The sequence below is a fragment of the Monodelphis domestica genome, chromosome 4 (assembly GCF_027887165.1).
Source record: "Monodelphis domestica isolate mMonDom1 chromosome 4, mMonDom1.pri, whole genome shotgun sequence".
NCBI lineage: Eukaryota > Metazoa > Chordata > Mammalia > Didelphimorphia > Didelphidae > Monodelphis > Monodelphis domestica.
In genome coordinates, this window is record NC_077230.1 from 227,335,497 (window position 1) to 227,361,401 (window position 25,905).

At 40.1% G+C, this 25,905-nt stretch overlaps 1 protein-coding gene and 1 long non-coding RNA gene across 2 annotated transcripts in view; one reads left to right on the forward strand and one right to left on the reverse strand.

Annotated features, from left to right (window-relative positions):
• SORL1 (sortilin related receptor 1) overlaps nucleotides 1–25,905 on the reverse strand; it is a 226,561-nt gene that overhangs the window by 49,985 nt on the left and 150,671 nt on the right. The window contains exons 22-25 of the mRNA XM_001370225.4: nucleotides 17,063–17,236; nucleotides 15,223–15,336; nucleotides 3,386–3,508; nucleotides 848–967 (exon numbers count right to left, since the gene is read on the reverse strand). Coding sequence (XP_001370262.2) covers nucleotides 848–967; nucleotides 3,386–3,508; nucleotides 15,223–15,336; nucleotides 17,063–17,236 — 531 coding nt within the window. The remainder of the gene's footprint in view (nucleotides 1–847; nucleotides 968–3,385; nucleotides 3,509–15,222; nucleotides 15,337–17,062; nucleotides 17,237–25,905) is intronic.
• On the forward strand, nucleotides 13,421–25,264 carry LOC130453746 (uncharacterized). The gene is made up of 2 exons (XR_008911283.1): nucleotides 13,421–13,591; nucleotides 24,971–25,264. It is a non-coding gene; the product is annotated as an uncharacterized LOC130453746 (long non-coding RNA).

Sequence of the window (25,905 nt, forward strand, 5' to 3'; positions counted from 1 at the left end):
TGTCACACATCCAAACAGGGGTTTCCTATTGATGGTCATGCCTTTCAGGCTTAACAATGGTTTTGTCATGTGCCTTGTTTTCTTCACCCTGCTGTGAGCACACACAAGTTTCCATACTGCAGGTCCTGGCATGCCAACCCTGACTTTGAATGGCAAAACACTCTGGCAATTCCACCAAGATGTGCAACTTGTTGACAGTTAAGCAAAACAACCACCACCACCACAAAAAGAAGGCTACTAGTATTCTGCCAGATCCTCTTGGTCAGACACTTTAGGAAACTCCACTGACTCCTCTAGGTCAAAAATTTCAACACTAAACTGACTACATTAATGGATGGAAGCAGGAGCAATCAGACATTTGCTGCTCTGGCCACTATGGGGAACATACAAAGAAGCATGAGATAAGGTCCTTGTCCAAAAGGAGATAAATCCAAAATAATGAATAATAAAAAAGCCAAAATTTTATATCAGTTTTGGGTGCATTTCATGTGTGTGGGGATGATGTTAAATTGAAATTAGTTGGGATTATTTGAGTCCCCTGGGGCTGGACAGGATGACATGGCTTCGGGTATGTTAGGAGATGTAGAAAAATTAGATTTTAAAGTTGCTCTACTACACAAACTGGTAGTCCACATGCATTACAATGATAGCTGATGGTAGCATCTAATAATTGGTGATAAAAATAGTCATTTAATTCTGCCTGAGTCAGCAGAAATCTCTTACAGTATGAATTTTAAATTTCACATTGGATCACATTTGGAATACACAGCCACATCTCTCTGTTTTGTTTTTATTTGAAGGGAAGCAGGTTTGAATCTTTTGAACCACTGACATAAAGGCCACTCACCTGTACAATTGGCTTCATCAGACCAGTCCCTGCAGTCATTGTCCCCATCACACACCCAGGAGGAGCGAATGCACATTCCAGAGGCACAGCTGAATTCATCACTTCGACACTGGTGAGCTTCTAAAGGGGAAACCATAGGCCAATGATAAGAGAGCAAAAGCAATCCCAGATTGGGTCAAACCAATGAACCCTGCTACTAAACCTTTTGTCTCTGACAGAAGTTCCATAAGAGCACAGTTCTCCTTCATAATGGTTTCAATAATGAGCAAAAATATTTCTAATTCCTTAACCCATTACAAGATCTATTTTCCATGGGTTTATACAAATTTGTCTTAAAGTTATTTCTATGTATTGTCCATATCACTGCTTTGGGGCAATGTACTCCCCCATTTATTACCCACTATTAAAAAGGTCTGATAGATTTGGGACCTGTGTTACCAAATAGCAGGATGACATTGTGTCAGGAGTGAGGAAGGAAGAAGGGGGAGGGCATCCATCTGCACTGTCTGTTCAAGATACTTAAACTGATGGAATAACTTAATGGGCTGCTCATCAAGGGCTTCATGTTCCAGTCTGAGCAACATGCATATATGAATTGTCCCCCCCCCCCAAGCATATATAGTTTGGATCAATCAATAAAACAAGAAGCAGAAATCAAGTACCTACTACATGGTAAGCACTAGGCTACAAAGATAAATGAAAGAGTCCCTACCTTCAAGAAGATTATATTCTATTGGAGATCTTTTTGGAGAGACTATACATTTCAATTAGGAAGCCCTGTAATATTCTGGGGCTTGACACAAAAGCCTTGACAGGCCTTTGTAGATGTTTTTCCAGAACAGACCACATTTTCAGAATCACATAACTAACTAAAGGGGAAGAAGGAAGAACATAAGGAATATTGGCTGAGTTAGTGATTCAAGTGACCCTAAAAATAGAAGTTTGGACCTAAATATACAAACAAAAGCTTGATTCTCCAGGGAACCATTTATTATTTATTGATTACCAACAAAAAAAAAAGACTCGGTAGAGAAAAACTCAGGGCTGATCTCCAAAAACATATATATAATAGAATAAGAGTTCATGATCTATATAACTACAGTGACAACATGTTTTAATAATCTGGGCAATGATGAGTGAGGCATAAAATGCGTGTTTTATGCTTACAGGTATTGACCAGTGCCACAAAGGAGGTCATGTCAAAACTCAAATGGAAGGATTCCCTACAGACAGTAAGCCTGTTGTGATGGCCCTGCCTATACATAGTAGGTATTCAATGAAAATTTGTTTATGAACTAGGTTTTTGAATTCTTTATAAGTTGTGAATGTAATTTCAAAAAAAAGCAAAAAGCAAAAAACAACCCCCCCAACTCCCTTTTTTATATCTTCAGACAGAATTTAAGATACTCAATTAAAATGGCCATGGAAACACTTCTGGGAAATGAACGTTCAGTTTGAGAAACACCTGGTTCACTGACAGATCTTTATTAGTAGACCTTCATTCTCCTTTCTCTGAACTATGTATGGGTCTGTGTTCTCTGAAGATACCAGAACATGTTTTGGACTTTCATATATACAAGTATAATCTTAATCTATCTTCCTCCTTGGAAGGATAAGCAATCTAACTGATACAGTTCTAGCAATGACTTTTCCCAATAACTAACCTCAACTCATGCTCTTATCAATTATTCTTTAAGGCAAACTGGCTCCTTTGGATGAATCCTGACTCTACTCTATGGCCAGGTATATAATATCTGTGTTATAAATAACATCCTCTTGAAACAACCAGCTCTCACAGAGAAGGACCCAAGTACATTAGGCTCCATTAAATATAAAATAATTGTATCTTCCAAGTAAAGTCTATTCAGATTTGAAGAAAAACAAACAAATCTACATATAGATGGAAAGGAATATCTGGCTAGAATAGTCTCTATTGTCAATAGTTTCTCTAACTTAGTTTCTATGACCATTCCATACCCTAGTTTTATTTATATCTTGACATTCAGATTTCTACTGGCCTATTAAGTATTTCATTTGTCACAAATAGTGGTAGCTTGCTTTCATATAATCTTTTTTCCCTTTCATATCTACTGTTTTATTTCATCCCCACAAAGCCCATGAAAGGCAGGAAAGTCAGACACTATTTCCTCTACTGTACAGATAGGAAAACTGGAGCCAAAAGGCTTTTTTCAAGGTCAAAGGATACATTTGTGGCACAACAAGTTCTAGGACTCATGCCTTCCAACTTCTAGAGAAGTATTATTCATATCACTTTGGATATGATGTTTCCATGGGACTTACATCTAGGTAAAAGGGAGGGGAAATTCTTCAATGAACTTTAAGTTGAGAAGGTAATGAAGTGGTTTTAATTCTGAGCACAGGAATGGGTTATCTAATTGGAACAGAGTAGATCTTGGACCAGATGCTGGAAGCCCTCTCTATCCACTCAACAACCCCAAGATATTCTTTATTACAAGTGGGAATATATGGTCTGTGTCAGCAGGATCTTCAGAAGCCAGTCCTCCCTTTTTCCCTTACCACAGTGACTTTCATCACTATTGTCTCCACAATCATCCTCAAGGTCACATTTGTAGGATAATGGAATGCAAGTCCCAGACTCCTGGCAGCGGAACTGGGTGTCCAGATCACAAATAGTGGTAGCTAACAGGAAAGAAGACAGAGATAGGAGTTAGATGGGGTGGTGGGGTGCAACCTTGTCAACCTTGCCCATCCCCACTCAACTGACCCTGAAGGAGGGGCATAGAGGGCACCCCAGGCTCTCCACCCCGGCCCTTGCCATGCAATGACACTCCTTCAAAATGGCGAACCTTACAATTCTTCTGCTACCCACTGCTACCCCAAAGGCTCTCACCACCTCTTTCTCTCCCTTTCTTTGAGTATTCAATCACAAGCTATGTAGTACCTCTCATCCTCTTCAACTCTACCCTACCCCTGTTCTCATCCAAACCCACTCAGTCCTTTAATTCTATTTATTTTTTGTAGAGAGCAAACCACTTGATCAGGGACCCCCTTCTCCTCCATTCCTTTAATTTACTTGTGAGACATGGCTTCCCTTCCCTGCATCCCAGGCCATTCACTTCTGGCACTGATTTATATGCCCTGACCCACTGATCCTGGATGGAGTGTTGGAATATTCTTTGCTCCCTTTACCTCCCTTTTACTGTTATTGCTCTGCAATTTTTTCTCAATTTCTACTTTTTTTTTCAAGTCATGGTGACATTGTGCATCAGCTCCCAATGAGTCTTCCTTCTTGCTTAAGAGGCTCATCAACTGACTCATTATCTTCCTCCCTTCCCAACTTCTGTTCAGTATTCTGGCAGATGTTTCTTCAAATTTCCCATGACCTAAGTTCTTCATCCACTTCAACAACACACAAAGATTGTTATATCATGGGTGTCACATTACCCACAAATATTCCATTTCCTTGATCAAAAACTCTGACATCTCTAAACTCTCATATTTTCTCAGTCCTTCACTTTACTCATCTCACTTTCTTCTCTTCCTAATCTTTAGCCTATAATTTACCAATTCCACTCCATTTCCTACTTTAGAAACCCTTACCCCACTGTTTTATTAACACTCATAATTTGCCAAACCACAGGCCTGGATTACTCTCACCATCTGCTTTCTCTGGTAGTACTAATGTGTTGATGAATGGAGATAGATGAAACTGCAAAACAGTGTTGACTGGGTACACTATAAATCTGTGTCATCCAACTAAAATTGAGTCTTTCCTGAAACAAGGCAATCCTTTTATTCATCCCTTTTCATTATCTCATTCATCACAGAAGTTATTCCGTGTTTTTTCTCATCTCTTTAAGACTCCCATAGCTCCCCTTTTGCCTACTCTTTCAAGACCATGTCTCTTTATTGACAAAATTAACGTTATTAAACACAAGTTCCCTCTTTTCTTCATCTCAAAACTTCTTGATATTTGCCCCTGCTCTCTTTTGTCCCAGTCTATAATAATGATTTGGCCCTTATCCTTGCAAAGATCAAACCCTCAATATGTGCCCTTGAGCCTTTGGATTTCTATTTTCTCCAGCAGGTTGTAACTCAAACATACTTCTTCTCCTTCTCTATACATTCCTCCCTTACTGCCTTCAAAGGTGTCCAAGCCCCTTGAAAAACCTTAACCTTAACTAGAATCTATGATTCCCTCACTATATCATTCTAATTTTTTCAGCCAAACTCCGAAGAGAGATGACAAAACTTATCACCTCTACTTCCTTACCTCTCACTTAGTCCTTAAATTAGTCCTCACTTAAGTCCTCTGGAATCTGGCTTTCAATTTCATCGCTCCACAAAAATTGCTCTCTCTAGAGTTACTGACCATCTCTCAAAAGTTGATCCAATAGACTGTGTTCAGTCCTTATCCTTCTTGATCAGTGTGCTCCATTTGACAAGGTGGCTACCCTCTTTTCCTGGATACTCTCTCCTTTGTGGGTTTCTGTATCTCTTTTCTCATGCTTCTCCTGATGCTTGTAGGAGAATTTATCAATCTCCTCTGCTGGCTCATCATCCACATCAGAGCCTCAACTGTGGATGACCTGCAAGGCTCTGTCCAGAAACCTCATCTCTCTTTACACTCTTACTCAACCTCAACTGGGTTCCACAGGTTTAATTACTATCTCCATGCCTATTATTCTAGGCCTACATGTTATGTCTCATTCTTTCATATGAGTACCAGTCCCATAATACCAATTACTTATGGGATAATTCAAACTTATGCCAGACACATCTTAAATTCAACATGTCTAAACTGACCTAATTTTCTTTCCTCCTCAACTCTCCCCTCTTTGCAAATTTCCCTGTTTTTATCAGACATCAGCATCCTTCCAGTCTCTCAGGTTTGAAAGCGAGTGATATACAGCATGCAGGTCAAATCCAGGACCTGTTTTTGTATAGTCTGTGAGCTAAGAATGATAGTTACATGTTAAAATAAAGTTTGGTTGCATTTGATTAAAAATGTAATTACCATTCTTAGCTCATGGGCTGTACAAAAACAGGTAGGCTAGCTTTGGCTCTTGGGCAATAGTTTTCTCACTCCTCCTCTATACAATGAGATATTTCATATTTCTTTTTTTCATTCTTTCGATTTTGTTTTATTAATTCTTGTTGTCCTGTGAGATTATTAGCTTCTATTTGCCCAACTCTAGTCTTTAAAGATTGATTTTCAGCTATGATCTTTTGATTTTCCTTTTCGGTTTGGTCTATCCTGCTCTTCATGGCTTTCAGCAGGTCAATTCTGGTCTCCAATTTATTTATTACTTCATTTGATTTCTGTTACTCTTATTACATATAGGCAATTTTGTCTTTTAAGCTGTTATTTTCTTTTTGTATTACTTTCATTTCTTTTCCCCACTTTTCTTCCCATTTTTGTTCCTAACAAGCTTGTGACCAGTTTCCCTTTGGTGGGGAGAGATGGGAAGTTCAGATGTGTTCGCTTGTTTATCACTCTGCTTTTCCTTCTATAGTTTGCTCTTTTTCACCATAGAAATTCTCCAGGGTTAAGAGTTTTGGGGTTTTTTTGCTGCTGTTTATTTCTTTTGCCATTAGTGGATTGGGGTTCCTGTATATTGGTAGCCACTGCTTTCTTAGCTTCTGTCTCTTTGCCTAGATAGTATCTTCCCTTCCCAGTCAAAGCTTGAATTGAGGGAAGGTAAATCTGTGCTCTTCTTTGTATAGAGTGCTTTAAAGTGGTTTGCCCTGAGGCTACCTTTCCAGCCCCTGAGGCCTTGGCTGTGGCCAGCCTCAATTCTGCCCAAGCTAGAACCTCTGCTGCCCAGAGTCTCAAGTCTTGCTGCCAAGCCCTTGCACTGCCCTCAGGGGCAAGTCTTTGGTGCTTTCTGCCAGCCCAGGAAAAATTAGATAGCCATAGTCCTCTGGTGCAGTAGGTGGTGTGGGGAAGGGGTGATCATCTTTGATAAGTGTTTTTTTGCCCCCTTATAGCAAGGGAATCCCCAAACACTACCTACCTTAAGGCTGCTTCCAGTGGGAGGGCCCCTTTATTAGTCCGATTTTGATTCTATCCTTTTGAGACACTTTGTAATGATCAGTTGGAAGGAGATTCAGAAGGTTTCTGCTACTGTACCACCATCTTAGCTCTGCCTTACTCCTCCTCTCTATAGCTGCCAAAGTAGTATTTTTTTCCTTGAACCAGATCTTATTCTATTCAATCTATTCTATTACCTCTAAGATAAATATAAACTTCTCTAGTTAAAGTTTTAAAGCTCTTCACAACCTGCCCCCAACTTATCCTTCCAGACTTCCTGAACATTACTTCCCTCCTGATACTGTTCAATTCATCCAACCTGCCCTCATCTGCCCTCAACATAGGACTTCCTTTCCTTTCTCCAGAACTTTTGCACTGGACACACCCCCCACTCTCCCACTCCACCCCTCCTCCTGAGTTTACTTTCTCTTCACTCCATAGACTTTTCCTTCAGCATGCCTATGGAGTGCCACTTTTTGCATCTACTGATTTCTGATTCCTCATCAAATGCTAGTGCCCCTCCTCTAATTAATCTGAATTTTTATTCTCGCTTTATTTATTATGTGTGGCATTTCTATTTGTACTTGTCTCCCAATTAAACTTGTAAGGTAGCAGAGTATACAAATTGTTTCTTTTTTTTTTTGTATGCCAAGTTCTTAGTTCAGTACCTAATAAATGCTCGTTGATTGACTGATAATCCAACTCATTCCCCCATTTTATAGATTAAAAAAAAGTGAAGTCTAGAGAGTACAGTTAAGTGCATAAGCTACAAATGAGCAAATTGAGAGCTAAGTACTAGAGGCCTGGAGCTCCAAGACCCTTTGTTCCTAGGACACCATTCCTAGAGGAGGCTGGCTCTTCTTAGATGTCAAATGACTCTCTGTAATGAGCAGCTAGGACAGGGGTCCCCAAACTTTTTACACAGGGGGCCAGTTCACTGTCCCTCAGACTGTTGAGGGGTCGAACTATTAAAAAACTATGAACAAGTGTGTACACTGCTGTCTGGGATGGTGGAGGCTGCAGCACTGGCTGTGATGGGCCTGTCACACCTTGCACAGGCCCATCACCACCACCACTATACCCGGCAGCAGTATACACAGTGCGGAATCACCTCCCCCAGATCAGAGCTCACCATGCTGACATCTTCTATTGTGCAGCCCCATAATCCTTTGCACGCTGCCTCATTCTCCTTCAGTTACTCTCAGAACAAGGAGCCACGCAAAGGATTATGTCACCGGAAGTAGTACTGTATGCGAGCACATACAGTGCTCCTCACACTGACCACCAATGAAAAAGGTGCCCCTTCTTGAAGTGCAGTGGGGGCTGGATGAATAGCCTTGGGGGGGCACATGTGGCCCCTGGGTGCAGTTTGGGGACCCCTGAGCTAGGATCTAGAATGATACAACAAACCAGAAGCACCCTGTGATGAACAGCACACTGTGGGGAAGGGCCTGGAAAGTGGTGGGTGGGGCTGCGGAGGAGAGAGCTGGTGTAGACACTTTGGCAGCTTTGATTTGGGGCTCCATTTCTTCTCTGTAACGGAGATGGGAGTGGGAGGCTGAGCCTGAATGCACAATGACAGGCGTGAAGGAGAAGGCGCTATCCTCAAGTGCCTGGTACTTTCCAGAGGGAGGGAGGGAGTCTGCTTCCAAGGGGAGGCCATCTCCTGAGAGCATCCTCCCTGCTTCCCTCAGAGCCTCACTGAACACCCAAGAGGGCACAAAGGCAGCTGCCACAGCTACTCCAGGTGGTGTTCTTCCCAGCTGTAGACAAAACATACACTCTGTTCTTTACTGATAAGGCCTGGACACCTTGATGAAGAATAGAGGCCCTGAGAGGCATAGATAAACACTTATCTCAGTTTCCAGGCATCACCTTCTAAATCTTGCTTACTTCATCTCTTCTCCTTCCATTACCTTTCACTTCCCTGGCCTAGACTAATTGCAGTTTCAAATTGAGAATAGTATGGGGCTACTATTTCCCTGATAAGGAAGCCTCAACCTCAGCTCCTGTTTCCCCAGCAAGGGCTAATCAGATGAGATATCTCAGCCCAAATAGGAGAAGGTCAGAGTCAGCTCCATTTTTCACTCTGAGGCCAATGACTAGACTTGTGATTTCATTAGCCTAGGAGACTTTTCAAATGTAGAAACTCTACCAATGCAGGTGTCAACATGGAATCTAGAAACCCCAAACTTGTAGCATAGAAAGATCTGATCAACCCCAAATTTTAGGACTAGCTTCTAAGTTGAAGACCCAAAGCTTGTACTGGTTCCCTGTTCCTGTGAGAATCCACCCTGAAGGGAATCTCAGGCTAGCAGTTTCAGACTGAATAATGGACCCTCAGATGAATGACAATCCTAGTTGGGTGGGACTAAGTAAGCATATGCTAAGGACCCTCCTTGTTTTTGGTAGTCTCCCCCATCAGTATCAGAGACCCTTTCCCAAGAAGATCCACACCAGGGCAGGGACCATCCTATAGTATCCATTGTAAGCAGCCCCTTCCCTTAGACCCTCTCCCCTAGAAATGATTCTTTTCCCAGGCTTGATTGTATGTTGTCAGTATAGTTTGAAGACCCCCATTTTCTTTGTAGCTGGATTTCCCCCAAATGGTATACAGGTTCCCCAAATTCTTTTGTCCTTTGGAATTGTCCAATCTAGTGTGGTGGGCTTTCCCAGGGGTCAGGTCCAGAGCAACCAGAGTTCAATCCTCGGACTCTGCATAGGCATGTGGTGCGCAGTTCTGTGTAGAGGCCTACTATCACACTGAACCCCTTTTCCTTGATTAAAGAGTGACTTTCTGATTATTTAATAGTTCTGTGTTTTTTTCAAGTCAACACAGGGAAGCACCTTTTCTGCAACATATATTCTTAGAGTTGACTAAAATGTAAAGTTTAGTGGCTTGCCCAGTGTCTTTACAACCAGGATACATCAGAGGCAGGACCTGAATCCAAGACTTCCTTGCTCTAAGGCCAGCCCTCTATCACTCCATTCTGCCTCTCACCCAAATTGAAATATCTGTCTGTAAAAGTGGTTGATCTGAGCAGAGACTAGAAAAAGGTAGCTCTTGAATATGCATCTTTTCCCCTCACTCCATCAAATAAAATATTTTAATTCATCAATCTAATGGAAACAAGCCCCAGCGACACTGGGAAAACATAATACAATTTTGATATCCATTAGTACTGCTAGGACAAAAGATAAAGTATAATCATCCTCTCCACATCATGACTTTCCTTCTTGTAGTTTCACCAGAAAAAGTTTTGCAGGAGCTGCATATAACATGTGAAGGCCAAAATGGCACAGAAAAAGTTTAGCAACAGTACGGATGGCAAGGGGACCTTTGTTGGAATCCTATATTTTGACAGTCAGACACTTGAGTTGACAGTTTGGACAGAAAAGGATTGTGGAAGAGAACTGCTGGCTGAGGAAGATTCTAGGGAGTCCCAGGGCTTCTGATTCAGGAGGGTGAGCTGAAAAGTTCACTTCTGAGGGATTCCCCAAGACCACTAGAAGACCTAGACTTCCTGCCTTTGCTGAAGCTATAGTCTCTCCAAGATAACCCATTCCACTGCTTCTTCTACCAGACATCAAGATCTATTCCTGAGAAGGAGCTAAAAGGACTCAAACAATACCTTGAGCCCAGTCCTCCTGCTTCTCTCTCCTATCCTTCCCAGAACTGATTTAGGATTAGTGATAAGATACACTGGCAAAGCAGACATCTTTCTCTTCAGCTTGTGCCCACTTTAGTGCTCAAGGAATAGCTGTTAAAATATCCCTTGTGAAGAAAGACAAGACTTTCTGTCTCTCTAGAGGGTGCCGCAAGCTCTTGTTTCAGGTAACCGTAGGGAGGGAGAATTATGCCATCTTCTCTCCACCAACAGATCATGCCTCAGCCTCTATATTTTCCCTCACCACTTGACCCACTCAACTGTTTCATTGGTGATTACATCTTTCCAGTGAGACAAACCATTCAACCTTCTCCATTAAAAGGAAGGAAAACCATTAAAAACACTAGAAAGCATAGGAATAGAAGGGTCTTTCCTAAAAATAGTAAACAGTATATATCTAAAACCATCAGCTAACATCATCTGCAATGGGGATAAACTAGATGCATTCCCAATAAGATCAGGAGTGAAACAAGGATGCCCCTTATCATCACTATTATTTAACATTGTACTAGAAACACTAGCAGTAGCAATTAGAGAAGAAAAAGAAATTGAAAGCATTAAAATTGGCAAGGAGGAGACCAAGGTATCGCTCTTTGAGGATGATATGATGGTCTACTTAAAGAATCCTAGAGAATCAACCAAAAAGCAAGTCAAAATAATCAACAACTTTAGCAAAGTTGCAGGATACAAAATAAATCTGCATAAGTCATCAGCACTTCTATATATCTCCAACACAGCTCAGCAGCAAAAACTAGAAAGAGAAATCCCATTCAAAATCACCTTAGACAAAATAAAATAATTAGGAATCTACCTCCGAGACAAACACAGGAACTATAAGAACACAACTACAAAACACTCTCCACACAACTAAAACTAGACGAGCAATTGGAAAAACATTAACTGCTCATGGGTAGGACAAGCCAATATAATAAAAATGACCATCCTACCCAAACTTATTTATCTATTTAGTGCTATACCTATTGAACTTCCAAAAAATTTTTTTACTGATTTAGAAAACACCATAACAAAGTTCATTTGGAAGAAAAGAGGATCAAGAATATCCAGGGAAATAATGAAAAAAAAATACAAAGGAAGGTGGCCTTGCCGTCCCAGATCTCAACCTATATTACAAAGCAGTGGTCATTAAAACAATTTGGTACTGGCTAAGAGACAGAAAGGAGGATCAGTGGAATAGACTTGTGGTAAGTGACCTCTGCAAGACAGTATATGATAAACCTAAAGACCCCAGCTTTTGGGACAAAACCCAACTATTTGACAAAAACTGCTGGGAAAACTGGAAGACAGTGTGGGAGAGACTAGGTTTGGATCAACACCTCACACCCTACACCAAGATAAACTCAGAATTGGTGAATGACTTGAACATAAAAGAAGGAAACTATAAGTAAATTAGATGAACACAGAATAGTATACATGTCAGACCTTTGGGAAGGGAAAGACTTTAAAACCAAGCAAGACATAGAAAGAGTCACAAAATGTAAAATAAATAATTTTGATTACATCAAATTAAAAAGTTTTTGTACAAACAAAACCACCAATGTAACCAAAATGAGAAGGGAAACAACAAATTGGGAAACAATCTTCATAACAAAAACCTCTGACAAAGGTCTAATTACTCAAATTTATAAAGAGCTAAATCAATTGTACCAAAAATCAAGCCATTCTCCAATTGATAAATGGGCAAGGGACATGAACAGGCAGTTTTCAGCCAAAGAAACCAAAACTAGTAATAAGTACATGAAAAAGTGCTCTAAATCTCTGATAATCAGAGAGATGAAAATCAAAACAACTCTGAGATATCACCTCACACCTAGCAGATTGGCTAACATGACAGCAAAGAAAAGTAATGAATGTTGGAGGGGGTGTGGCAAAGTAGGGACATTAATTCATTGCTGGTGGAGTTGTAAATTGATCCAACCATTCTGGAGGGCAATTTGGAACTATGCTCAAAGGGCGCTAAAAGACTGTCTGTCCTTTGATCCAGCCATAGCACTGCTGGGTTTGTACCCCGAAGAGATAATAAGCAAAAAGACTTGTACAAGAATATTCATAGCTGTGCTCTTTATGGTGACCAAAAATTGGAAAATATGGGGATTCCCTTCAATTGGGTAATGGCTGAACAAATTGTAGTATATGTTGGTGATGGAATAGTATTGTGCTCAAAAGAACAATGAACTGGAGGAATTCCATGGAGACTGGAACAACCTCCAGGAAGTTGATGCAGAGCGAAAGGAGCAGAACCAGGAAAACATTATACACAGAGACTGAAACACTGTGGTACAATTGAACATGATGAACTTCTCCATTAGGGTCAATGCAATGTCCCTGAACAATCTGCAAGGATCTAGAAGAAAAAACACTAGTCACAAGCAGAGGACAAATTGTGGGAGAAAAAACACAGAGGAAAAGCAATTGCTGGACTACAGGGTTGGAGGGGCCATGACTGAAGAGAGACTCTAAATTAACACCCTAATGGAAATGGGTTCGAATCAAGGACATATGTGATACCCAGTGGAATCACGCGTCGGCTATGGGAGGAGTGTTGGGGGGGAGGAGGAAAAGAAAATGATCTTTGTTTCCAAGGAATAATGTTTGAAAATGACCAAATAAAATAATGTTTAAAAGAAAAAAAAAAGAAGGAAAACCTCTTGTCTTTTTTACAGGTGGAGAGCCAGCTAGGACAGAACCTGACTGGAACAAGAAAAGCCCTCATCAGCCAGCCACTCCAACTCACTTGGAAGGGTGGAATTTCTTAAAGGACCAGACTTAAAAACCAAAACAACAGCTTTTTTCCTGTGAAGAGGTTTCTGTGGATTGAGGGTAAAAAACATGTACCAGAAGGTGATAGTAACCTCTGCATCTGTCATAATGGTGGCACAACTATTCCTATGGTTCTATGACACCATATGGAATGTTTTTACTGACTAGCTCTGGGAATGGATCAATCAAGAAGCTGGAAATCTATGGCCATTCCTACCTGCATCCTTATTTTCTTTGGGCAAATGGTTAAGGACTTGAGGAAGAGACTAAATCTGATAAGGGGTAAGCAAAATAACAATGATGACCCAAGACTGGTGATGGCCATTACACATGATCTCACCAGACTCCTAACAATGATGTTACATCTTTCCAGCCTCTTAATGAGGTACAGAAGGTTAAAATGGTACCCATTTTCCAGGCAGCAAAACTGAATCATGAAAAGGTCAGTGATTTTCAAAGCTCAATGATGAGAGTAGGACTAAGATTTCACTTTGTCACATCAGAGGCAATGTACAAATTTAATAGCTAACCCTCTGGAATAAGCAGTTCACCTGTCTCATTCCAAAGAGGTCAGTAAGTAGCCTATAGCATAGGCCCGTGGTGGCAAACCTATTACATGTGTGCCAGAGGGGGCACTCAGAATCCTCTCTGTGGACATGTGTACTGTCACCCCAGCACAGAGGTTGCCAGAGGGCTCAGGGCATTTCTCATATCACCCATCCCTCTAAAAGGTTCACCATCTCTGACATAGGCTATATAATATAGCCTATAACAGTGACAACAGCCATATATAACCAGAGGAAAGATGAATATCAAAAACATCACAAGCTGTCCCTTAAGTGAGATATTTTTATAAAAGCTGGTCCTTGGGTGCAATCCAAAAAAATTAGCAATTTGGACATTTAGAGGTCAAATATTTGAAAATCAGATGGGAAATGGGCATGTATTTCCCTTAATAGACTAAAAACTATTACAAATTGAACTAGTAGGGAACAAGTGCTGTTTGAGCTAAGAAAGTTATAAGTATGATCTAGCTACAGGGAAACAAGTAATTCTGGATGTGACAGACCTTATCCAATATCCTAATTTACAGGGGAAACTGAGTCCCAAAGATTACGGGTTTGCCCAAATCTCCCAAACTGTTATAATAGAGCTCATCTTACACTACAATTCCCACAGTGCAGTTTCTATTACACTGAAAGCATATTATACATTTCTTTGAGTAAATAATGTTATTGTTTGAAGAAGCAGCTAGGTGATGCAGTGGATAAACACTGGGCCTGTAGTCAGGAAGACCTGAGTTCACATCTGGCCTCAAACACTTATTAGCTATGTGACACTGGGCAAGTCCCTTAACCCTGTTTGTCTCAGTTTCTTCATCTGTAAAATGAAATGGAGAAGGAAATCGCAAACCACTCTAGTATCTTTGCCAAAAAAAAAAAAGAACTAAGTGGAGTCATGAAGAGTCAGACATGAACAAAAACAACAACAAAACTGTTTTAAGAATGATATATTTCTGTGTAAAAGGCATAATTGAAGAGGGAACACATTAACATTTCATTTATCTTTTTCTCCCTACCTCTAGCTACTAATACTATCCTTCCAGATTATGATCATCACCTTCATTGTGTATATATCTTCTAAGCACCTAGTATCTATATGTTGTTTACTCCTTAAGAGCAAAGATTGTTTTTTTCCTTTTTACTGTATCTCAAGCTCTCTCTATAGGTGTTTAATAAATGTGTGTTGACTGACAGATAGTTGAATCAACAATTATGGAAAAGGCACACTACTCTCTACTTGGTGGCCATGAGCTAAATTGCAAGCCTAGAGAAACTAACTCATGTCTCTTAGAAATTCAATCCCATGAAGTGATGCAGAACCTAGAGGCTCAACCAAGACAAGTGACTCACGGCAATTCCTCTCGTCGCTCATGTCTCCACAGTCATTGTCATAGTCACACCACCAGATGCTGTTAATGCAGTTCCCATTACTGCAGCGGTACTGATTGCGAAGGCAAGTGTTTTCTAACCAATAGAGGTGGAAGGGAGAGAAAGCAAGTCAAATCATTACTACTGTCAAATGCACAGTCACAGATCTTTGGGAATTTTTACTTTTTCACCTTCACCCCAGGACCAATATATAACACTATTGGAAAAAAGAAAAAAACATACATAGAGGGCAGAAAACATCTTTTTTTCTTCTCTTTTAAACTCTTACCTTCATTCTTAGAATTAATACTAAGTATTGGTTCTAATGTAAAAGAGGGACAAGAGCTAAGCAACTGGGGCCAAGTGACTTGCCCAGAGTCACAGAAAGTATCTAGGTCCAGATCTGAAGGCAGGACCTCTTATCTGCAGGCCTGGCTTTCTATCCACTGAGCTACCTAGCAGCCCCTTCTTTGTTTCTTCTTTATGCAAAACAAAAAGGAAATCTGATATGACTGACAAGGAAGGTGGCATTTGCCTATTGGATAAGGGAAAAACAAGCTCACTATATTGGAAAAGGCTATAGTAACATTTAACACTTTGATAGGGAATCCAGGCTATCCTATACTTATAAACAAAACAATCGATTTATGGCTTCTGTCCATATATTCTACATATTGGCATATGGTTGTTTTTCTTATATGGTTCTTTTAATAAGGCAAGTACTTTCTTCTTTCTACACAGAAAAATGCATTTTTAAAAAATAAATTGGGCTGAGCCAACACAAAGAGATCTTCCTCTTTCAATGGCCAGGTTGTGCCAGATAACAGAGGCTAAAAGGATATTCCTTACCCCCTAAAAATGGTGTTGATTCTGACTGTTAAGTTTCGAATACTTTCAAGAAATCATTTAGAACCTAAGAATACATGCTCTTTTTCAGGAGAGAAAAAAAGGGTTCTCCCCCACCTCTTTATTTTTCTTAAGAAAGAGCCTAAAATACTATAATTGTATATTTAGCTTCCCAACCTCTTAAACTGCTGAGAGAAAGGAGCTTAAAGTTACAAAGAAAACACCACCAGGGGCATATCTGAAGGAGGAATTTTTGACATCAACATGGGCCCATCAGGAAAAGGACTGATCACCTGGTGGCTCAGCTCGTTGTCATGGCAACACATGGGTTTGTACAGAGGCTGGACTAGAGTTAGAGTCATCAACCCACAGATGGGAACTCTATGAAAGGCAAAGTGTGAGCCTGGACCCAAAGATCTTTTTTAAACGCTGACAATGGCACTTTAGGCCAGAGATGTCTCCAGATCATCATTGGATGAGAGTCATTGTTAAAAGTTGGATTGGTACAATCTAGCCAGGGAAGTGGGAAAGGAATGTTTAAAAGGTCATGTGTCAGAATGTAAAAATTAGGGGCTTATTTCTGACATTAACCAGAAAACCACAATATTTGAAAATAAGGATCTCATTTTTGGGGTCAACAGTTCCAAGTTGTCTGAGATTAGGAGATAAGTACTGCAGATTTGGAAAATGAAACTTGTTTTAATGCAGAATCTACTATTTGAAGAATGTCTTGTGTATGTCCACCTCCAGAGAAAGAACTGATGAACAGAAATAAGCAAAACATAGTTCTATATATTCATATATCTTTTTGTCAAATGATGCCTTCTCTAATGGGGGATAGAGACAAAGAGTTATTTGTGTATTTTAATGTAACAAACTAATTAAATGATCAAAACAAAAGAACCTGGGGAAAAGGCTGTGAGGAAAAGGAAGAAAAGAAGGGAACCAAACCAAATTAGATACAAATGAGCCTTACCTTCTTTGATACAGGTATTATTCTTCAGCTGATAACCCCGAGGGCAGTCACATCTTAGCTCTCCAGAAGGAAGGATGCTGCTAGATACACCCTCGGGACACTTGCAACTCTTGCTGTGATTGGCTTTGGGCAAACACAGTAGGCTGCAGGGCTTGGATACACAGGCATTGTTTCCTGGATAGAGGAAAAGAGGTAGCAGTATCATCCATTACTAAATGAAACTAGAGGATGAATAGGAGCTTGGGTCCCTTGACAGGGGTAGTTACTGTAACAAAATGATAAATGTAATCCTCTCCCTTAGCAGATAAGGATGATGAAGATCACAGAGGTTAAGGGACTTTCCTAAAGTCACACAGCTTAAAAGTAGCAGGACTAGAATCTTTCTGCCTTCTCTTCAATCTTTTTGGCAGACTTTTAATTCAGGAAAATCACTAATTTTTAAGCAACTTCTGGTCTAAATGAAGTACATCAAATATCTCATATTGTGATAAGGGAAATATTTTGGTAATATTTGGCATGATATTATTAATAATCTCTTTGATTCTCCTCTGAAAAGTATGGTTTTTGCCTATAACAAAGCCAGGAAAGACCTGAATCTGACTTGCCTCAGATACTTCCTGGCTGTGTGATTGTAGGCATTCATTTAACTTCTCTGTGTCTCAGCTGCCTCATCTGTAAACTGAAAGCAATAGGAACCCTTATCTCAAAGATATGTTTTGAGGCTCAAATGTATGAAAAGTTACCTTAAGTCACTACATAAATGTGAGTTATTATTAGCATTGTTTCCAAAGTACAAATGGAAAGAGAAACCCACTGTTATTAAACTCCCACATGTTTTTCCACAGCCTAACTTAATAATACATCGTTTATGTAGCATTTAAATTTTATAATGCACTTTCATTCATAACAATCTTATGAAAAATATAGTGAGACTATCATTATAATCCCACTTTAGAAAAAAGACCTCTAGGTTAAATGACTTGTCTAGGGTTACATAGTGAGTATAATTCATCAAAAGCATCCGATTAGGCTACTGCTGCATGCTTGTGAGACAACCTTTGTAATTGTGCAAACAGACCTACACTCCTCTGCCCAGATTTCCCCCAGAGGCGGAAGGCAGGCACTTGCTGACACCACTAGTATAGACCCCTCAACCCTCTCTCCCCTGCACAGAAAGTCATGGGAAGCTGGTCTCCACAGATTTACACAAGCCCTATCTGTGTAGGTTTGAGAATCAACCCCATGTGTAATAGATATCATGTGAGACGTGTGTCGCTACACCTGGCTTAAACAGTATACCTGTTAAGAGTAACAAGGTTCTGGAAACCTGTGAATATGATGGCATCTCATTATGGGTTTTTTTTTGATTAAACAAAAAAGAAAGAGGAGAAAAGGTGAAATGGTAGCAGTGACCGATGTTTTATCCACCAAAAGACAGTACCACGCTGTGGAGAGTGGAGTAATAGATTCTATCCTAAAAACAGGAAACACAAAACATTTAAAGAATAGCTGAAACCAACAAGACAAACGTCAGAGCCCAAATGTTTCTAGTTGCCTAGAAAGCACAATGCCCAATGAGGTCAATGGCATGAGTTGGATCTCCACATGGGCCAGTGACCCATCACTGTACACTTCTCCTCTCCCCCCAGGCAATCTTTTCACATACATGTGTCACTTGTTACAAGAGCAGCTAGGAAAGAAAAAATGAGAATGAAACAGGGCAAAGAGAAAAAAAACAGCATTAACTTTATCAGCCAAAGATGTGGAGATGACATGGTTCTAACATGATGCCTTTTGGGAAAGTAACAGAATAAAGAATAACAGCATGAAGTGGGAGTATAAAGACATATGCTTGTTATTTTGGATTGTTTGCTGATAAAACAAAAACACCAGAGTTTAAAATAAATGTAAAGCCTCTCAAGGTAACAGCTTTGAAGAGAACAACACTTAACTTAGTGTAGAAGTTCTGATATGCTTCTTTCTTTTTTTTAAACCCTTACCTTCTATCTTGGTACCCATCATGTGGTGGTTTCAAGGCAGAACAGTGGTAAGGAGTAGGCAATGGGGGTTAAGTAACTTGCCCAAAGTCACATAGCCAGGAAGTGTCTGAGGCCAAATTTGAACCCAGGACCTCCTGTCTCTAGGACTAGTTCTCAATCCACTGAACCACCTAACTGCCCCCAATGTTTCTTTAAAAAAAAGTGGTTACTCTAAAATCATACCATGTATACAGGCAAAAAGGCATTAGCTTATCACCAAATATCCTAAGTTAAGGAATGCATTAAATGAAGTGTTGATTATATGCTGGTCTATATTCCAAAGCAACACTTCTATAATTGTCATATCACTTTGGAGATTTTGGTTCCAATAACAGACCTTGATGACGTATTTGATTGAGAGCTGCTAAAATGTGTGAAGACCAGGTTCATTTCAGTAATGATGATAATAACATACAGCAACTGGTGTCTAAGATTGCCCATCTTGTGCTAGCATTATCTTAGGATCAAAGATTTAGAAATGGAGAGAAACTTAGAGATCTAGTTCATTTTGTAGATGAGGAAACTGGGGCCCTGATACCTTCAAAGATTTGCATATGGTCATAGAACCAAGCTTCAAACCCAGATCTTGATAGAATATATGGAGTGACAGGATTTAAAAACTGGAAAGTTCTCACAGATCACTTATTTTAACCCCCCACTTTATAGATGAGCCACTTGAAATACCAAGTCACTTGATACTATCCTAAAAACAGGAAAAACACAAAACATTTAAGAAATAGATGAGACCAACAAGATGAAAGTCAGAGCCCAAAAGTGTTTGGGCAAACACAGATTAGTCTATTGCTGGAATTGGCTTTCCAATTGCTTAGAAAGCACAATGCTCAATGGGATTATACAAGTCACCCAGATGGCAAGTCAGGTAGCAGTCCATGGGAGCTCAAACTAGGATCCTTTTATTAAAAATCCTGTCCTGTTCTTGATGTCCTTCAAAATAGCCACAGACCAGCCTACTATTCGATGAATGGCAAATGATTCTGAAGAAGGAGGAGACATCCAGGCAACCAGACTCCAGCTACAGTAGCTTTTATTTGCCAAGAAGCCAGAAGGATCCTAGAGCAGGCTGATTGACATTAGAAGGTTGCCTACTTATTTATTCAGGGTGGTAGTACAGACCACCTATGGTTATGTTCTGACTACATGGAGTGGTGACTGGAGAGAGACAGCATTGCTTCCAGTCTTAGGAGTAGAGTTCTGGAAATGGAACAGTATTTTACACAGCGTAGAGAGGGATAGCTTCCCTGCAAATCACAGAATGGGATCTTTCTCGTCTCTTCTGGACTACCACAATAGTATTCCAAGATTCTGATAGCATGTGAACTCCTTGGGGCCAGGGATGTGCCCATTTTCCCCCTTCTATCTTCAATTCTTAATACAGGACCCCAATAATACTTATTTAATGGTTGCTGGTTGACTGCAATGTTTTGATCACAAGAAACTTGGCTCAGAAAGTAAAGGATGAACTTTTCCACTATGACCTCTGGGAGGAGCTGAGGAGCAAATCATTCTCTGAGCATCCTCCAAGATTTCAGGAGACTAAAAATAAAGCATGTTACCCTCAGAAAGGTGAAGGATTCAGGGTACAAACTAAAACATATATATTTTTAGATGTAGCCAATGCAAGGATTTGTTTTGCTTGACAATGCATAATTCTTACAAAGTTTTGTTTTTCAACTGGGAAGAAATGGAAGGGAAAATAAGATTTCTGTTCATTGAAAAAATAAATTTTAATTTTAAAAGGGTATACCCAGGTAACAGGTGATGTGAAACTGAACTGATGACTTTAGCAGACCATCAGCTCAAAATTACAAGTCTGGACAGGCTCAATAAGAGTAAACACTCTTGAAAGAGAACTTAAAACTAACTTAAAAAATAATATAATCTTGGGCTGCTTAGATATTATTGTCTTCTGCTCTTATCAACCAGTTCTGTGAAGTTCTGGGAGTCAACTATATTTGGTATCAAGACCCTGATGAACAGAAGTAGGTCCCCAGGAGGGCCACCAGGATCATGAGAAGATTTCAAATTGTGCTCCCCTGGAGTGAGAATCAGTTAGAAAAGGAGGCTTTTCAGCTATAAAAAGAGAAGATGCAAGAATGGTCAGGAGACCAGTCTTCAAAGATTTGAAGGGCTATATCTGTAAAAGAGAAAACAGTCATGTTCTGCTGATCCCAAAGTGTAGAATAAGGATAAGTGGATGGACATTAGAGAAAAGCATATTTAGTCCTGATACAAGTAGAAATATCCTTAAAATTAAAACTGTTAAAAAAAAAAAAGGTTAAACTACCTCCAGAGAATACAAGTTATTCATCACTAGTAGTCTTTAAGATAAGGCCAAATGACTGCTTACCAAAGATGCTAAAGATGAAGGCTCTATTTAGGGTTAAGTTGTAAAATGAAGTTCTTTTTTGAACAAAATTAACGGAACTAAGTTGAAAGAGTGTATGTATGTGTAGGGGGCCTGGATTTGCATCCAATATCTCGGATAAGGGACTGATATCCAAAAAATATATAGTGAGAAAAGGTCTAGTCTTAGAAGAACTAGGTTTTTCTTGCCTTTGACACTAGTCATGAAACTATTTAAACCTCAGTTTGCTTAACTGAAAAGTGGGGTTAGTAGTAGTAGTCTCTTGGTAACCAAGGATGACGATTGTCTTTGTGCGTTTTCATCTATGGTGTATAGATGAGTGTGCACAAAGACACTTCTGCGTGAAGGAGATTTAAGTGGAAAAGCTGATGCACAGAGACAGTCCCACTCTCTCGGCATTGGAAGCCTGGGTCCAATGGCACGAAAAGTCGTTACGCCTGGAGACTTCCTCAGCTGCATTGGATGGCTGTGTTGTCCTTTGTGCTCCAACATGCCCTAAGCACTCCACAGTGCTTTGCTGCGTTGCCATCTCAGCCGTTGAACCTTCTTATTGGTTTCTTCCCTCTGTTCCACTGAAGCAGTCTTCACATGCTGGGTGAGCAAAGCCCTGGTTCACCAGGGATCAATGACCCGATGGCTACCCTCACAAGGTTTGGCCGGCCTGTCAAAGCCTTTGCCTGGGGTGTGGCCGCTGCCGCATGCTAGCAGCTACAGGGAGCCACAAGTGAGAGCTGGGTGTCAGGTGAGGGTCAGAGGTTGGAGAGCTGCCCAAGGAGGGCATGACAAGCCCTCCATACCAGAGATACTACCCCTCCCTGAGCACCCCATACACCCAAAAAAAGTGGGTTTAATAATACCTATTCTGCCTACTTCCAAAGATTGGTGTGCAAATGTAAAAGTTGACTACTGACATTATTATTCTAACCTCTGCTGTCTTTCCAGATCAGAACCTCTGAAAGATAACAGTCAGTCCCCACTCACAGTCCTTGCTGCCCTGACCCAGATAAAGTCTCTTGTCTTTGGGATACCCAATTCCCTGATGACTTAAAGCAAACAATTCCAACACTGTATGAATGCCTTTATTTTTGGTGTGATCCAAGGAAAGGTTGCTAAGGGAATTTGCAGGATGTACACACATACATACCAGCTCCTTTAAATATTCTGAATTCAGAACAAAGACTGTAAACTCAGTTGCTTTCTTCTCATCTTAGACTTCACCCCTCCCTCCCTCCCTGCCTCCTCCTCACACACATATAAACATTCCCTGCAGTAGAGCATATGTCAACCTTTTTGGTCTCAGGACCCCTTTGCAGTGACTGAGGACCCCCTTCCTTCAAGAGCTTTTGTTTATGTAGGCTGTATTTATCAATATTTACATATTAAAAAAGAAAGCATTGTAATATCATGAAAATGGTTTTGACCTTGCTGACCTTCACCCCTATACTCACCCCTCAGGGATCTGAGAGCTGCTGCCTGAGTGTTAGCCAAGTTTGCTTTCTCCAGCATAAAGAGGAAATCACATTTCATGTGAGAAATGCAGGCTTGCCTGTTCTACAGTTGGAGTTGTAGAAGTACATTCTGCCAACTCCCTCGGCAGCCTTTCTTGGATCACACTAGAAATAACAGCATTTGAGTAGTGCTGGACTGTTTACACTGGGTCATCAGAGAAGTGGGAAGCTCAAAGACCACAGATTTCATCTGAGCAAAACTGTCTAAGAGCCTGCCTGCCAAATGTCTGCCAAATACATCCCTCTGAACATTTGCTTGAGACAGAAGATTTGCTTTTGTAAAGAAGGTAGAATCGCTGGGAAGATCAGTCTATCCCATCAGAGGAAGACTCTGGGACTCAGGCTACAAACTAAGATGCCATCCTTTTCACATTCTGACCTTGGGCGAACCAAAGGACTTTGCTCTCCTACACACTTCTGTGCTGGGCTGAAGCCAACTTCTAAGTAAACCCTGCAAGGACAGATAAAATGACTCAGAGTCTATGTCAACTTTTCACTTTTTTCTTCTCCAACCTCTTCTTCCTAATGACTTCTGAGTCAGCAGCTACTGCCTGGAAATGGCTGTCCTCTCTCTTCCCCAAACTGAACTTGGCCCAGAATGATGGCATGTGTTTTGGTTTTAAAGGCACTTCAGGAATGATATTCCACAAGTTCCTTTGGTAAACTGAATCTTGCACCCCCCGCTAAGAGAATGCTTTTCCTTATTTCCAACTCCAAACCCTTCTGATACTATTCCATTTACCCATTTCCTTTTCTGTTTTGAGGAAAATGGTGAACAGCTGGTCACCATCCTCTGTGTAATAAACAGCCCTTCAGAGAGTTCCCTGGTTCAGGGACCACTTATTGCTCTCAACCCCATGATGTTTAAAGGGAGCTAACAAGAGTATGAAACACAGCCAGTGAGTGGGTCTTTCCCCTACCCTTCACTTTCCATCCTTCAGTTCCCATCTGGGAAACATCCATCCTGTGCCTGCCATTATATAGCTAAGGCTACAGTATTTAAAGACCATCTATGACCATCCAGATTTCATACTTTCCATAGGATGTTGCAACTTGAAGCAAATAGTTTTAAAGGAAAGAAGGAAGTTTCAAAGGTAAATTTCTTGCCATTCACACTATACCCCAGCTCCATACCCACACATGGGTCTAGAGCCTTTCTATCAAGAATATCTTGATAAGATTAATTTCTTCCATTAAAAAAATCAAGAGTATCAAAAGGAGAAGGATAAGAAATGTTCTTTGAGTTAAGTATATTATGTGTTACTTATGTGCAAAGAACTGCCAGAGGGTTGGGGATTCAGAGAGGATGCCTCCCTCAAGGAGCTTACATTCTAATGCAGGACACAATGTGTGTTCATCAGGTAAGTAAGATTACTCAATCTACAAGCATTTATTTTGCACTTACAAAGTGCAAATGAAAACAGTCCCAGCCATCCAGAAGCTTACATTCTAATAGAGGAGACAACACTTACATACATACAAGCTATAAACAGAGTAGATGGAAAATAACCTAAGAGGGAAATGTACAAGCACCTGAGAGAATTTGAAAAAGCCTCCTGCCAGAGGCGGCATGAGAGCTGAGTCTTAAAGAAAACAGATTCTAAATGGCAGAGGGAAGGCAAGAGAAAGGAGAATTAGATAACTGGAGCTCCTTTTATAAAGCATGTGAGTCCATTGTAGACAAGAATAAGAGGCAGCTAGGTGGTACACTAGACAGAGTGTGGAACTTGGAATCAGGAAAAAGTTCAAATCCTGCTTTAAACATTTATTAGCTATGTGACCTTGAACAAATCATTTAACCTCTCAGTTTTGGTTTCCTCACTTGTAAAATGGGGATGATAACAACAGAACTTGCCTCCCAGGATTGTTGTGGGGTTCAAATGAGTTAATACATATAAAATGCTTTGTAAACTTTAAAATTCTATTTAAATGCTAGCAATTATTTTATTATTCTTATCTTTGTCATTGTTAACAGGAATTGATCTTCCACCATACTTCCCCAAGAGATCTCCAAGGAAGCATTCACTGAGGGCACAGCTCTGAACTAAATGGTTAACTACCTCTTAAAGCAGATCTCTGATACCATGATGGAGACATGAAACTTGGTATGTCACTCTACAGTCTTCAAAAGTCTGAAAGATTCAAGATCATTTGAGACTGTTCTGTACAAAAGAGCCTTAAAGGTTTTTTAGAGATAAAATGAGTCAACCAAAAGCCAATACACTTATAAGTTACTAAGCATACATGTATTTGTAACATGCTGCACAAATGTATGGTCCTTATTACTGCTGTCCTTATCCCTTCAATTTTCCCTTTACCCAAGCCTATCCTTGGAACATAAATTAATATCTACATCCTAGTTCAAACCAGGAACTGTAGAACAGGTCATTTTAAATAAAGGTTGAATTCAACAGACAAGATAATGTTTCATCTTAAGCTACGAAAGGAATTTTAATATTCTGGAGCATATATCCTGCTATTTTACCTCTTGAATCAACAATATGTTCAGGATGAAGGTCAAGGTAAAGGATGATAGTATAGTGAAAAAGGGCACAAGATTTAGGAATTGTAATAAAAATTTTTTTAAAAATAATAATAATGATCACCTATATATAGTGCTTTGGTTTGCAAAGTGCTTTAATACTTACTTAATTTGTTTTTCACACAGCCCTGTGAGCTATGTGCTATTAATTTTTTATTTTACAAACGAGGAAATTGAAAGAGACAAAGATTAAGTGACTTCCCCCAGTTCACACAGATAATATCTGAGGCAGGATTTAAAACCAGATCTTCTGGACATTCTCTCCATTCTGACATATTGCTGCTACATAAGTCCTTACATAAATAGGCTTGGGACTGAAACCTGGCTCAGCCACTTACTAGCTTCATGGATTTGACCAAGTTATTCTA